The sequence below is a fragment of the Crocodylus siamensis genome, chromosome 1 (assembly GCF_052110815.1).
Source record: "Crocodylus siamensis isolate JL-2025a chromosome 1, ASM5211081v1, whole genome shotgun sequence".
In the NCBI taxonomy this organism is placed as follows: Eukaryota; Metazoa; Chordata; order Crocodylia; family Crocodylidae; genus Crocodylus; species Crocodylus siamensis.
The window spans coordinates 128,497,432-128,513,144 of record NC_143395.1 but is presented as its reverse complement, the minus strand read 5'-3'; the positions used below and the strand labels follow the sequence as shown (position 1 = coordinate 128,513,144).

Sequence of the window (15,713 nt, the reverse complement as noted above, 5' to 3'; positions counted from 1 at the left end):
CCCGCCAGCCCTGCTGCTGCCTCTCACTCCTGACCCATAGTACTCTGCATCCTGTCAGGGCATGCAGGAACCTCTACCCTAGGATCCAAACCCCCCACACACGCCCACACCCCAACCATTCAAAGTAGCTGCATAATTTTGCATAATTTGAGTTTTTCTGCACATAAGTTTGAGTTTTTAGCAGTGCAATTAAAATCGCAAATAATTGTGACTAATTTTTAATAATTTGGCAGCCGTACTAGGAAGTAGTTGTTGAAGAGGGATTTTTAGTCTTCCATGGAACCAGGTGAGCAACACTGCGTTAAAAAAATACTGATTGCTGAAACTATATTTTTTCTTATGTATATAGGTAATTTGTGGTAAACTTTCATTTCACTTCTAGTTTCTGAGCCATTAGGATTGTACTGAGCCTATATTTTGAAGACATTTTTCAAATCGACTTAATTTGTTTAATAATTGCTGAAATGCTCTTACAATTTCTTGCAATTCCAGGTACTGGGATGCAATAAAATACAAGGCTCATATTAAAATCACAAGATTTTGCAACATGAAAATAAGAGACTGCTTCTACGTATGTTGTAGTAGGCTTGGAGCGTTGTAGCCGCAAGGGTCCAGGAAATATGTGAGAAGCAAGACTACCCTTGCTTCTATATATGTTAACATCAAAAACTCCTAGTATAGCATTTGCCTGTTTCTCTCTGGGGATGTTCTTAAGCTTTGAAAATTTGCACGGTGGGAGAAATGAATATAGTGCAGGATCAAAAGAAGCATGTTAAAGTATAATTCCTCTTCCGACCAGCTCCTGATGTTTCATGAAACCCCCCTGAATGGGCATCTCCCCCCACTTTTCCTTTGCACCTATTGCTGCTCCTCAAGCACTATCTATGTGCCCTAAGTGGAGGGGTACAATTAGTGCATGTAAATAAACTCCAGAGTTTATTGCTCTGGAGTTTTTTGATCCCAGGCACGACACTTGAATGTGCACCCAGGAGTAGTTAACTATGGAACAAGCAGCCCCAGAATTTATTAATGCACAGCATGCGTAGCACAGTCAGAGCAGCCCCAGCTGGCAGAGGGCCTCTGGGGGTCAGCCTACCAGCCTGGAGCTGCTCCAACCAGACTCAGTGTGCTGCAGAGGGCTGACTAGGGCATAAGGGTGCTTCAGTGTGGGGACAGCCAGCAGGCCATACTGATGCACCCTTGTGCCCCAGGCAGCTGGGTCAGAGTCTACACATGCACTGCTGCGCATGATAAAACTCTTCAGCAGCATAGTACTTGTATGTACAAGTACTGCCCTGCTGCAGAGTTTATTAGTTTCCTGCACCCTAATTAGGAACACGCAAACTGCTGCTCACCTCTGCCTCACCCTGCAGGACCACAAGGTCTCCAGTCTCCTCCATGGACTGGTTGGGGCCCCAGGTGGTGGTGTGTGGCATGGGTGAGGACACCATTGGGCCTCTCATGCTGGCTCTCTGGCCCTCTGCATGACTGTCCCTGGATCCCTCTGCATCACTGGGCCTGGACAGCTAACCGCAGCACCTAGCAGAGGCACAGTGTGGGACTAGGAGTCTTGCAGTGAGGCGATGCCGCACAGCACCTGTGGGGTCCAGGCAGGCTGCTGGGGTTGGATGAGGGCAGCTGGAGTTGGCCCCAGGTGCTGGCAGGCCTGGCAGCAGCCTGCAACCCTGGGTAGCACAGCCCTGGCAGCCATGTGGCACTGCGGTGGCCAGCAGTTGCCCCAGACTCCATGCTCTTGTGCCCCAGGACCCAAAATGCCGGCAGGCTTTTAAAGGGCATGTGGCTGGGCCCTTAGATGCAGTCTTTTTCAGATAAGTATACTAGCATTTGTTGTTTTTAGGCATGCAGAGTATTTTCTCAGGTGGTATCCGGTTGCTGTTGCTTTTAATATACAGCCTGCTGGAGCGTATTTGTTCTGAAAGGCCAATGCTAGCAAGCCATCTTCTAGATCTTGAAGGCAATGCAGAAAGCACAACTTGGATATGTATTCAGCAGCAAAAGCTTAGAAAGGTTTATTGTCACCGGATAGCACACTAGTTGGTCTGATTAGTAGTCAGTCCAACTTGGTAAAGCTTGTCTTTAATGGGTAGAAACACCATACGTTATTCATGCTCCCCTAGGTCTCTGAGGGACAGGTCTCTGAACCACTGTTTTTATACTTGCATGCTCCCCCCGCCCTCCCCTGTCTCATGCCAATTCTTATTTCTCTCCCTGTTGAGATGTCCATCTCTACTTGTTTTCCTTGCCAAATTTATGCACCTGCACTTGTCTCATCAGTAGGTTCTAACTTTTACATTTGTCCTTGTTTTATAGCTGATTTTTTCCCCCTTCACTGTCTTTTTGCTCATTAGTGCATTTTAATTTTTTTTCTTTCTTACTGGGTCATATAGCAGTCAGGAGGCCCCTTTCTCCCATACCGCTTTTTGGCACCATATCTTAATATAGCTTAACATAACTATGGCCTAGTTATGTAACTGGAATTCCTACAGCATTATAAACTGAAAGGATGATCATTAATAGTTCTTAAGTCTTCTATTTGTACTTGGGGAGGGACAACTGAAAATTCTGATCTGTCTTCATTTCCCCTGCCTCTTCTGGATAAAGGCATTGATTTGATTTTTTTTCTGCAGGTCCCATTGAAGCAAAGCAGTTAAGCACACACTTTTAAATACTTTGCTAAATTGCAGTCCTATCTGCCTATTGTTCTTCCCTTGTTGGTTTCCAGATTAGTGAATAGTGTCATCTATATAAATAATATTTGCAGTTACACAGGTTGGATAGTAACACATGTGGAATATCAAATCCCATCAGCTTCAGAACATTAAACCACCACTAAGTTAGCAGTGGAGCTGGGAAGAAATCTCTTGTATAAACTGCATTGCAAGAAAGTTCTCTTTAGCATACAGTAATGACTACTGTCATAAGGGCAGGAGTAGATAGGTTAAGGTACTTGCAATGTCTCCACGGGCATGCATGTAAACCTCATTCCAGTCTTGTGTTAAAGGCCATTCTACTTAGACATAAATGGATGCCTGACCATTCAGGCAAGGAAGACAAAGGTGGCCAGATGCATCGCTAAACACAACACGCCACACCACAACACTGTGGAACACTGAATACACAAACTGGCATGCCTTTAACCTAGTGTTTCTCAAGCAGGATGCCACAGCACTCTAGGGTGCCCTTAAGTCCTTTCAAGAGTGCTGCAGGTTGCCATACAATATTAGCATTGTTAGGTGTGCAAATATGATTCACAAGATCAAACCAGAGATTTCAAATAGGAATCCACAGTGTTAAAAACATGCTGACCTGTTAAGACTTTCTGCATTCCTTGCAACAAAACAATTGCTCTATTATTTTTCTACAGTCAAAAAACAAATGGAAACTCAGAGCTGGCATTTTCCAATGGGATGCCTTGAATCTAAGAAGGGTAACTAGACTTGGGTGGACCTTCAACCTTTTAAATTACTACTATCTTAATGATAGTGTATAAACTCTGTAGGCACCTACTTCAGAATTCTCTGAATGCATACTGTCCTGTCTCTGCACATGCTAGAAGGGTCACATATTTAAACAGTTGGTGTCCAGGAAGAAGGTAATCCTCTGCCAAAATCCCCTAAGAGTCCCTATGTGATTGTCATGCTGAGCCACAGGCAGCCAGATCTGGTAGTCACCCAGGGTTAGGAGAAGCAGCCAAGATCTGAGGAGAGTGTATGTAGTTTGAGTATAGGGAAGCAAGGAAGCCAGATCTATCTCGGAAACAGAAGCAGAGATCCAGAAGGTTGAGCAGAGCATGAGGTCAGGAAGCTAGTAAGGTCAGGCATCCAAGAGATTGGACCAGATTCAAGTCAGGAAGCCAAAGAGTCAGACTAAACTTGCGGTCCACGGACAAGCTGTCAGATATCTGGAAAAATCTACCAGAAAGCTAGTAGACACATAAGCCAAAGATGCAGCAACCTAAGTACAAGGTTGAACCTTTTAGCCCAAATATTTCTTCTTCCAGGTCAGAGTTTTATAATGGAAAAGGTGACCCTGACTTGCCACACCAGTGGCAGTGAATGGATGTGTGGCAAGAGCCAGGTGGAGGGTTCTGGCCACCTGACTCTGCCCTAGTGTGCTACTGAGGAGGTGGAAGACCAGGGTGAGTGGCTCTGACAAGCAGGTCAAGGCCACGGCCCATTTTCACAGCATGCATAACATATCCAAGCAGGATCGGACCCTTCATGAAATACAGTTGTGACTACTTTCTTTTAAAGCAGGACAGGACAAGACTGTGCTACTCACCTTTTGTATACTTTTTTACCCAAATCCAAAATTACTCTGAATTTAAGATAACTGCCCAGCGCTTAGTTTCTGTCCCAACCACCTGCCTCACCCCAAACTACCTGCTTCCCCCAGTATGCGCATGCTCCAGGCTAGCCCCTGTGGTGCCTGTACCCCTTACTGCCTTGCTCCCCACTTGGTGTCTGCTCCCCACTTGATGGCTATTCCCTCTGCTTAGCATTCCTTGCCACTTGGCCCTGGTCCTGCCTCCCTCCCATGCCTGTACTCCCTGATGTCTGCCACTCCTCACAACACCTCCATCCCAGGCACTTGTCCCTGGTCCTGCATGCCTCCTGCACTGCCTTGTCCCAGCTGCCTGCCTGTCCTGTTTCGTGCTCCCACTGCCTAGACCCTCACCCCCACCCATCACCACTTACCTTCCTCTTGCAGCTCCAGCTCCTGTTAGAGCCCCACTCCAGCCTGGACCAGAGAGCATGAAGCATGTGCTACTTCCTGCCTCAGCCCAGCCACACTACAGCTGCTGGGGTGGTGGCAGCTTCCGCCCTATCACTGGCCTTGGTTGAAGCTGCAGCTGCAGCGCCCCACTCTGAACCTGAATCTAAGATGAGGGGCTCTTTCCGCCCTCCCTAATCCCCATGTTGAATGAGAAAGAAAACCTTGTCTCAGATTTGAGTAAATATGATAGTACACTACTGGTTACTACAGCACTTGCCAGGAAGCAAGAAAACCAAGTTAAATGACCTTGCTCAGCATGAAGGGACACAAATCTTTACCTCTTACATTGCAGGAAAGTTTCTTAAACTTTTGACTACAGAATAGGCTGGATGGAGAAGGAGGCAGCCTCCATTCCTGATGTTGAACTTGGTCTAATCAGAAGCTGCTTTAATCACAAATATTTTACATATTAGATGGGCACCACCACCTTCTCTTTTGACTGTGTTATACAATAAAATAGGGAGCTTCTCTCAGCTTTTTTGCTGTTTTGTTTTTGTTTATTTTGGCGAAAAATATTCACAAACCAGTTCTTGGAAAAAATGACCTGAGATTCCCAGACTCACTTGCAGGGGAATGTAGAAAATGTTGGGAATTTTACCACAAAGGTATTTCACTGAGTTGTTATACCTATAAGGATGTAAGTTCAAGCCTTGTTCTGAATTTGAGTAAAGTTTATTTCCAGTTGCTGTCAAATGTCAGGTTTAAATGGATAATGAATCTTTTAGACTGAGGCAAAGATGACTGGATGTGATTGAGCCACATCACACACTAGAATGTGGTTGACTAAGCTTTCCTTAGCCACAAGGCTGATGTGCCACTTTCACCTAGGTGAATTTCTAACTCCTGGGCTTTGTCTAATGATTTGATCTACTGTGCCCAACATGCATCTAATAAATCTGAAGTTCCATTTTCTCAGAAAAGATATAGAAGCTTCTAGTTGCTGCAAAGATGTAGGAACAATATCTCACTATCACTCCAACACTGCCTGGCCTTCTTTTCTGAGTCTCTCTTGCAAGGCAAAGAAATTCCTATCGTTTCCTCTACTGTCATATGTAGCTTTTGTAAGCAACAGCAGCAGTAATATAAAACTGCCAAGTTTCTTGACAATTTCCCACAGAGTTCTGAATATCAGCTGCAAAATTGATCAGAATCTTGTTAGTATCAGTTGGCTTCTGCTGATCAAAGCAATGAGTAGTTGTAAATGGAATGGTTTCGTCTGTCTGCAGACAAGGAAGACAGTACCACACTGTTTTAACATTCTGTTAAATTGTTAAGATTTGGAAGATATCTTCATATTCTGGTACCATGACAGCTAAAACCTTAAGTTATTTACGCCTTCCAGGCAATGCTTCTTACTTGCTGTAAATTGAACAAATATTTCAAGCCCTGCTAAAACTCTTCAATTTCTGGACTAAATTAAGCATCATTTATATATCCCTGGATATACAAATGCATGCAAATATCTAAGTGAATTTGATTTGTCTGGAAAGGAGAAAAGGCTTTTAAAAATTAATCCTTAAACTCACTGAAGTGGTTATAGTCTGTTGTGCACATCTCTAGAATTAAACAAGTAGTAAGATAAACCCCCCTCCTTTTTGTCTACCAAGGTCAAACATACATACTTTGCTTTTATTAATAAAGAAAAGTTGTTTTAAAAAGACTTTACAAGAAGTGGATATATTTCAGTGTATTCAGACTGTTGGGAAATACAGTGGGAAATAACTTTGACTGATGAGCTACTAATAATTAATAGAAGGAATGAAGTTACCATAATAAGGGGAAACAAAATGTATTATTAATTGAAGCAGATTTTAGATGATAAAGATGCAGTATATAGACTAAATAGAAATAATGTTACCTGGCGTCTACAACCCCATGTGTCTGCTGAAAGCTAAAAGTGTCATTTTGGGAACTTTGCTTGGGGGTTTTTGGTATGAAAACAGGATAGGGAGATTGTTTAGAACAGACTGCTATGGCAGGGCACATGGGGTACCTGCCATTTCAAGAGGTCAGGCAGTCTACGAAGATGCTGGCGGTGCATACCAGGGCTAATTGGTGGTCAGCTGACCCAGGGAGCCAGAAGGTGACTAAGCCTGATAGAGGGAGTCATCTGACTCATGCTGGGCTTAGAGCAGGCATAAGCCCAGGCCCTGAGACAAGCCAGCGGTAAATTTGGAGCCTGTTGAGAAAACTCCACCTCCACAGGCAAGCTGTAGCTCCACAAGGTCAGCTTGGAGAGTACAGAAGCAGTCTGGAGGTTTGGGGAGGAATTAAGGGGAGGAGGAGGTTCTTAGAGACCCAGGGAGGGGTCTGGAGCCCAGAGCGAGAGGCTGAGAGGGTAGGACCAGTGAGGGTCCAGGAACTCCAAAGGAGGGATAAGTGAAGAAAATATCAGTCAGGATGCATTTGTGAGGCATGGGGCATGGTATAGGGAAGGAATGGAGCCATGCAATTAGCCCATACAGCAGTGACCACAAGCACCTGGGCTTCTTGCAGATAATGAAAAAGAAAAAAAAAAAGTGCTTTACCAGAAGAGGCAGCACATTACTTCAACTGGATCTGCAGCATCTGCATAGATCGGGCATTTCAGCAGGGCTTTTTGGTGTTTTTAGCTAAAACTCTTAATCAGCTATTAAATAAAAGCCCCACTAAAGCACCCAGTCTCTACAGATGTTAGGCAAGCTGGGGCTAACTGATGCACTGCCTCCTGTGGGCATGTGCTAGGCTCAGCATGGCAGCATGGCATGTTTAAAGTACCTTTTTTTTTAACATCTGCAGGTAGCTCTGGTGGTCATTTGAAAGAGCAATTTGGGAAGTCCCAGGCAGCCTCTCTCATAAAAGTGTATGATATCAAGACATGACGGACAACTGAAGGGTGACTGCCCGGAAATTAAGAGCTGCAGGGACTCCAGGGGCTTCACGGCTACCCCTGGAAGTTCACCCTGCCACTTCTATATCAGTGAATCTCAGACTGCTGTGAGATTCTTTTAAGGGTGATGCAGGATGCCATACAATATTAGTACTGTTAGTTGTGCACGTGATTCACATGATAGACCCAGTGGGCGTTTATACACATGCTCTGGGAGGCGGGGGTTGGGGGTGCTTAAATTACAGCTGCTGTAACTAAAGCATCAGGAGCATCATGTGTATCAGCATCCCTGCACTGAAAAATGGCAGCAGGGACACTTTAATTAAAGCTTATCGAATGAGCTTTAGTTAAAGCACACCCAACTGTCATTTTTCAGCAAAGGGATGCTGATACACATGACAGTGGATTCTGCTGGAGCATGTCAGTTACCACATTCCAGCACAGGTCCTATGGATTATGATGTGCTGGAATCACAGCGTGTCAGAGCAGCCTCAGTGTATGTGGATAAGTGCCCAGTGATTTCAAACAGGATTCCATAGTACCTACTGAAAACACTCTGACCTGTTGTGGTCTTTCTGAGCTCCTTCTAAGAAAAGGCTTACTCCATTGTTTTCCCATTGTAAAAGAAAAAGAAAAAAAAAGAGTAGAAGCTAGAAGCTGTCACTTTCAGAGGGGTCCCAAGGGCTAACAAGGGGTGCCTTGGGTCTAAAAAAGGTTGAAAACCATTGATCTAGATATGATAGAGTACAATCTAATCATGCAACAAAGTATACCATAAAAAATAAGACCTTAAAAGTGAAATTAAAGCAGTGGTAGAAAGTTTAACAATTGCCAAAGTTGAGGAAACGGAGACAAGCAGGATGTGAAATCCCTCCAACTTTTCCAAAATTTTGTTCTGGTACATTAAAAAGATTTATACATTTACATTCACTATGAATGACCTTAATGAAACTAACATGCATTCAATTAAATGCCTATATTTGCAGGAGTGTAAGCCTACATTTTTACATAATAAGACTGCAGTCTAAAGGAGGGCTTTTGGATATTGCCATCTGATAAGTGTTTACTACTTATGTATTCTAAAAATCTATTATTAAGCCTCCCCAGTCCTTCAAAAAGGGGACTCAAGACTTGGTATTTCAAAATGAAGGACACCCACAGATGGCTGAAACCTTTCTTTCTTTTCATGTTTCTTTGCTGGATCTAATCTAATACTTTCATAAGTCAAAAGGACATCTTTTAAACAGTTGAAGCACATCATGTGAAGCTTTACAGAATGGTAATTTATGATCAAAATATAATAATGTATTTTTATTAATGTTGCCACTTATATTTTTAAGAGTTACATGTAAAAATGAAATCTAATTATGGAAAACAGTTTTTTCCCCCCAAAAGCTGAATTTGTCTGATTTAACTGTAAATATTAAATCACATACATTGTACTATATGATAGTATGTTAGTGCTAGGAAGAGCTTTGCTTTTAATTACTGTTGGCTGTAAGATTATTTAGGACCTCTAGAAAGGGAAAATCTTACTTATCAGGTATTTTCTAGAACAAAATATTTTTGTTTATATTTAAAGTAGACTTGCTCATGCTTATTTGTCAATATTTGCTGTATATAGTGAATTCCAGAGACCTGTGAGAGAAGTCTCCAGCATTTCTTTTTCTTTTCTCCAGGAATACAAATATACATTTTAAAAGAGAAAAAAAAGAAGACCATTATATACACCTTGAATTGTACCCACAAGCAAACAAAAAGCCAGTCCAGAGATTTGAGCACAGATGTTGTGTACTTGTAATAGCTCGTTCCACTTGCAAACTGAGCAGCTGCATTCTGCACTAGCAGAAGCTTTGATTTTTATTTATTAAATTTGATGGGAGCAATCAATTAAAACAATTATTGCAAAAAAGCTTCATTACAAACACAGGGCCCAGTTCTGGACTCTTTACTGATGGCAGCCATCCCAGGATCTTCAGTGGAAGTGTTTCTCTAGGGATTATTAATGAAAGTAAAGATTACTGGATCCACCCGTAGGTCATCTTCATCCTAAAAGCTATCAGCTGGAGAATTACATCCATTTTCAATGTACTATTCACAAGTATTGTGCAAGCTATTTTTGGAAGTTATTATTAAAAAGTATATTTTTCATTATCTTCATGGTTATTTAGTGATGTTCAACTGTTTCTTTCCCTTACCTTTTCCTAGGGGTTTGCTAAAAATACATTGGGTTAGCTATGTTAAATAAAAATACACACTTAGTACCATTACAACATTATTCACCTGAGGCTCTGAAGCATGATCTACTGTACATCTCCTGTCCCCTGTCTCTCTGGTCACCACTGGCCCTGCCCAGGCCTTGGGAGTCACCTGGGTGCCGAGACAGATTTTTGCCATATGATTTGACATTTGTCATAATTGCGCTGAACAGCAACTTGAGAAGAAAACATTTTTGTGCCATGCTTTTGCACGGTACGATCGAGTGCATGCCCTGTGGATACCCTGGCCCTCTGACGCAACGTGAATGGCCGAGGCAAAACAATATTGTGCCACAATGGCGCCGACCTGATGCATTACAAAGCTCAGGAGCAAACCCTCTAGAGGGGACATCTCTTCCTTCACATGGGCTTTTCCCAAGGCCTGGAGGTTCTATCAGTGACCACCGACCTCCACAGACAGACCTGCCAATCCCACACAACCTTGTGTCAGGCACTGTCCCCAACGCTCTCTCAATACGTCTTTCATGGGCACATGAAACTAAACCAGAAGTGCTCAAACTCCTTGGCCTGTGGGCCACATCTGAACATGAGGCAACCCTTTGGAAGCCCCAGTGAACGCTGCCATTGTTCTCCCACTGCCCAACCTCTGGCCCCGCGGGGAGCACGTTGGCAGAAGGCAGAACCTGGCGGACACACCGCACAGTCGGGCAGGTGAGCAACGTACCACGCTGTTCTTCATCATGGCCTTGACAGTGAAGCCATCGCTGACCTGTGGCTTGGCTTTCTTGGCAGGCCCCAGTGGCAGCTGCTGTTGCAGGGGGAGGTGCCATGCTGGCTTCAGGGCACAGGCACCCTGCTGCTCCACCACCATCTTGCCCCGCACCTTCCTAAAAGAAATAAAAAGAAAGTAGGGATGAGAAAGGAACCCGAGCAAGGGTTACCCTCATTGCATTTGGAATAAATCTAAGTAATTGTACATTAAATGAACAAAACAGGGATGAGAAAATTTTCAGCCAGATGCAAAAAGAAGTCACCCCCCACCACCACAATGGGATGCCCCCCCAGAATGGGATGTCCCTCCCACCCCACCCCAGAATGGGATGCTTCTCCCCCTTCCTCCCCCCGCCCCATAATTGGATGCTTTCCCCCCCTCTCTCCCTGCCACCCCCACAATGGGATGGTCCACCCTCTTCAAGAATGGGATGTCCCCCCCGCCCCACAATGGGATGCTCCCCCCCGCCTCACCCCGCGAAGGCTCGCGGCAGGGGCGGCTGCGCGCGGGGCAGACGCTATAACCGAGTCCGTCGCCAGCGCGCGCGCGCTTCCAGGGACGCGTCCCGGTTGCTAGGCAACGCGTAAACAACCTGCCGCCTGGCCGCGCGCGATCACGTGCGGCGGCCGAGGGAAAGGGGGGGAGTGGAGGTGTAAATTCGCGTCGATCACGTGACACCGCCGTGAGAACTACGCTCCCCAGCGTACTTTGCGCGCCCTCCCTTTCCGAACCGCCCCCTGAAGTAGCGGCGGCACCAGCAGCGACTCTGACTGCGCAGGCGTAGTGTGACAGCGGCCGGCAGGGCGGAGGGCAAGGCTTTGCGCAGCGCGGCCCCTCCCCCCCCGCCCCTCACTGCGCCGGGGCTATGATCGGTGAGTGAGTTAGTCCCGGATGTAGCGCCCCCTTTCCTTTTTGCCCCCCGTCCCTAACAGCCACCACGACGTAGCGCGGGGCGGAGCCTGTGACGTACCCCCCTCCGTCATGCACCGAACACGTCCCTCCACTGGCCTTCAGTGTGCCCCCTCCCCCCTCATGCTCTTGGCCTGTTTGTGCTCGCCTCTAGCCCTGCCCACCTCTGGGAGTCACCAGGCTCCCGCTCCTCGCACCCTGGCTCCCTGAAGCAGGTGGCCTGTGCCATGGCACTCTGCCATGAGAGAGGAAGGGGTTGGCTGGGCAAGGGGAAGTGTGAGATGCCCCAGGCGTTATGTACAGCCCCAAGCCCAAGCCCAAGCCCAAGGTGAAGGCCTCAGGGTTCCCAACCCTCCAGGATTTCCTTGGAGTCTCCAGGAATTGGATGTAAATTTCCAGGAGACTGCTTTGAGCCCCTTCCCCCCCTCCCCCGGATCAATGATAGGGTGCTCATTCAAATAAATAGGAAATGTTGAATCTGATTTACGCTGTAGTCCAGTGGGTCTTTCATATGTAACAGTAACATGTGTTGGTCTTCCTGGCCTGAAGTCTACACACAGTAATCCATAACTGATGCATGCAGGCATGTGCGTGCTGTGTGTTGTTACATTGTGGGATGAAACCTCTCCGATTCAAACAGAGTTGGCAACCTTAGATGGTCCCGATATCTTTGTCTTGACCCTGGGGCCAAGTCATGAAGGCCCAAACTTCTCCCCCATCCTTGTTTTAAGAAATATTTCTGGGTTAACCCCCTCCAACCACAGTACTGGCACAGTCTCTTCTAATTAACTGCCCCCAGTTTTGCTGCAGTGCATGGTTATAAATACTGGTGACAGCCATTGGGGCCATCTTGATCTTCCCTTGCTCTGGTGTTACCCAGGGTTCAAATTACATCAAATTTGATTCCTCCAGGGGTTTGCAAAAGCAATTGGGCTACCCACAGTGCCATATTAATGCATAGGCAAACCAGGCACTTGCCTAGGGCTCTAAGTGAAGAAGGGGCCCAGTTGTGCTTATTTTACATTATAATTACTGTGAAAAAAAGTAGGGGCCCATGAGTTTGTTTGCCTAGGGCCCACTAAAGGGTTAATCCAGCCCTGGCTGCTCATCGCTATGCTCTAATAAAATTCGAGACTCCCCCTCCCCCCCCCCCAGGTTATGATTTTTCAAATCGTACAGGAGGGCTCTCATCTCCTGTGTGGAGGCCTCAGCCCTACCGAGCTCCCTGGTAATTCAGACCCTGGTGTTACCCTTCCTGGCAGCAGAACTAAAGCAGGGCAGTTGGCTAATCTGGGTAAGGTGCTGTGCTGGTCATCCTTTAGGGCCCTGATCTACATCCAAATTAAAACTGGATAGAAACCAATTATATCGTGGTTTCCTATTCTCAAATGCTAACTTTGTAGCTGGTTTTCTCTCTTTAAAGCTGGGTAGTCATTTTTATCCTGTGCTCGTTACTTGCTGCATGTGACTGATCTAAATTTATGCAGGATTAACTTGTTAATTGTATTATTTTGTATGTGTGGCCCGTCTACATTTATGTTGGGTAACTGTAATATATATAAGTTTATAACGGGGGCCTGAGTTAGCAATGTGCAGCCTTCTGATAGCACGGCCATTCAGTCATTTCACTGGCTATAATTCCCTTCGGAAAGAAGAGGCAGTTTATCTGTAGTATTTCCCTTCCATCATTGTAGGGCTCCACAAAACACAAAAGCCACCTTTTCCCCTTACTATGTCTCTTTCCCCCCAGCCTGTTTGTATGTTACAATTTAAAAAGGAGCAAGTATCTCACATTTCTGAAGAAAGGCTCAGGAGTTAGTTGCTTGAGGCTTTGTTAGGGTTAATCTACCAAGTTCTTTATTGTTACTTAGTTATTTTGCATTCATAGGATATGACTGTAGAAGAATGAAAAATATAAATTGATCAGAAAAATCTCAAAACAATTGTTACTTCCCAACTGTATATTGTTTTGTAAGGCTGTGCGAAATGGCACTGTTCTGTTTCAACTTGTTTTGAATTTAATTTCAATTTGGTTTCAATTTGAAACCACTGTTCTGTTTTGTTTTGTCAAAACAGTGACACTGTTTTGACACTGTTTCAACATTTCGCCCATACGATATAATGGGGAAGCTTGAAACAGCTTCTCTCACCTAGCAGGCAGATGGGGGTCCGCAACCCTGAGAGGGCTGGAGGGGATGTGCCATTCCTATTGGGGCTGTGTGCTTGATCTGCCTGCCAGATGAGGGAAGGAAGCCGGGTGCTGCCGCCTGGGACTGGGGAGCTGGGGAAGGAAACTGAGCCTGATCGCTCAGTTCCCCTCCCCAGCACTGTGATCAGGCTGGGGAAAGGAACTCAGCCGAGCTGAGCTGAGTTCCCCTCCCCAGCGCTAGGATCAGACTCCTTTCCCCAGCCACATGGGGCTGCAGAGCCACTGGGAGCAAAGCCATTGTTCTCCCCTGTCTCTCACCACCTGGCCGCTTCAAAAGTTTTGAAATGTTTCGACTAGCATCGTTTTGTTTCGTGGCTGTTTCGAAGCCCTTTGTTTTGATTCGATTTTGCTGTTTTGAGCTCGAAATGAGTCAAAGCAGTGTTGAATTGAAACATCCGGTGAAAATTTGCACAGCCTTATTGGTTTGGTTTTTTTAATAAGCCATCACATGGGTATTATATATTCTTATCACCAGAGTATTCTTATGGCAAACCTCTTCAGAGAATGACTACAGGTTCTCCATGTCAGTGGATCCATAAACTCATGGAGATTTTTATTGACTTCAGTTAAATTTTTGCTGGGGGGTTTGTCCATATTGTTGCACTAGGTTGGAGATGCCCAGGCGTGGTCGGGCCGGTGGAGTGGGCACTGACAAGGACACGGCTTGAATTATACCAGACATTTTATTTTTACTTAACAAAATGCACAAAATACTTTGCTACTACTACTTCCCATGCTAATCTCAATGACTTACATATATAAACAATTAAAACAATTACAAACAGTTAACAATGGGGAATTGTGTCCATTGGGTCACAAGGTTCAGGCCGAGGCCCCTTGTGTTCAAAACCACAAGTGGTCTTGGTGCGGCTGGCCTGGGCCCTAGTCTCAGACCTGGTCAACGGCTCATAGATTTCGACAGGCTATTTAGCAGTTAGGCTTGCATGCTTACCACAAAGGCAAACAGGAGAGGCTTCATAGCTGGGGAACGCTAGTCACTTCATGGAGACCTCAAAAACCGACCCGAGATGGCGCTCAGGGAGGGGCGGCCCTGGCGGGTGATCGCTCCACAGGCCCTTTGACGCTTGAAGTTTTAATCCGAACTTCCCCTGTCAGGGCTTTTCCCACAACTGCTTTTGTACTATTAGGCTGTAGCGTTTTATTTCCAGCGACCAATCAGTCATCTTTTCCCTCAGCAATTTGCTCCTGGTGACCAGTGGTGCTCCATATTAAAACTTTGGACTGCAGCGTTTTGTTTCGACTCACACCAGCTATTATTACCTTGTAATACCAGGCCGATGCGTGGAGTGGATGAAGCAAGCTCCATGTCTATCTCCCAGTTCTTTTGTTTGTCAGGCCGTTTCAAGGCGGATGATCTTCTGCTACGCGAGGGTAGCAGATGCCACTCGCCCACAGGCCTTTGCGTCGAGGCCTAGCACACAGCTGACTTATAACGCGGCCTGGCCATTCATCCGAGTGTGCCCGCGACACACGTAAATGGCAGCGTTACAGGATAGGCATGTTTTATTTTCCTTTTGAAGTCAACAGGACTTTTCCCAATGCACAAAATTAAGCATGCGTGTAAGGGAAGAATTGTATGTCGTTAAAGGTGCCCAAATGGCAGTTCCCCAGCCACACAACTGCCATATTTAGTGTTATTTCACAAACATATGCATCTGCATGACTACACAATGTGCACAATAGGTCATGTGCTGGTCACGTAGGCACAGGGTTTTGTATTCCCATACTTGGGTGTAAATCCCAGAATTATGGTTTGGCAAAAATAAGGAAAAGGAGGAACTGTGCTTTAAACCTAATAGCTGGGTGATCAGGTCAGAAGCCCAAGATGCAACAGATCCAGGTTCTAGGTTTCTTCCACCTCTATTCTGTGGTAAGCTATCCTGTATTTTCTGTTTCTCTTCCTATGAATATTTTTCC

General features: G+C 45.5%; 2 protein-coding genes across 4 annotated transcripts in view; one reads left to right on the top strand and one right to left on the bottom strand.

Annotated features, from left to right (window-relative positions):
• Window positions 1-11,376, bottom strand: part of PACRG (parkin coregulated) — a 501,797-nt gene extending 490,421 nt beyond the window's left edge. Inside the window, exons 1-2 of one of the 3 annotated variants that reach the window (XM_090042624.1) lie at window positions 11,131-11,376; window positions 10,610-10,772 (exon numbers count right to left, since the gene is read on the bottom strand). In XM_090042624.1, coding sequence (XP_089898750.1) covers window positions 10,610-10,756 — 147 coding nt within the window. In that variant the 5' untranslated portion in view covers window positions 10,757-10,772; window positions 11,131-11,376. The remainder of the gene's footprint in view (window positions 1-10,609; window positions 10,773-11,130) is intronic. The other 2 variants (XM_090042613.1, XM_090042604.1) reach the window with 2 other exon arrangements.
• A 6-nt stretch (window positions 11,377-11,382) lies between these two features.
• The window catches only part of PRKN (parkin RBR E3 ubiquitin protein ligase), a 1,414,145-nt gene continuing 1,409,814 nt past the window's right edge, over window positions 11,383-15,713 (top strand). Inside the window, exon 1 of the mRNA XM_090042590.1 lies at window positions 11,383-11,529. Coding sequence (XP_089898716.1) covers window positions 11,523-11,529 — 7 coding nt within the window. The 5' untranslated portion in view covers window positions 11,383-11,522. The remainder of the gene's footprint in view (window positions 11,530-15,713) is intronic.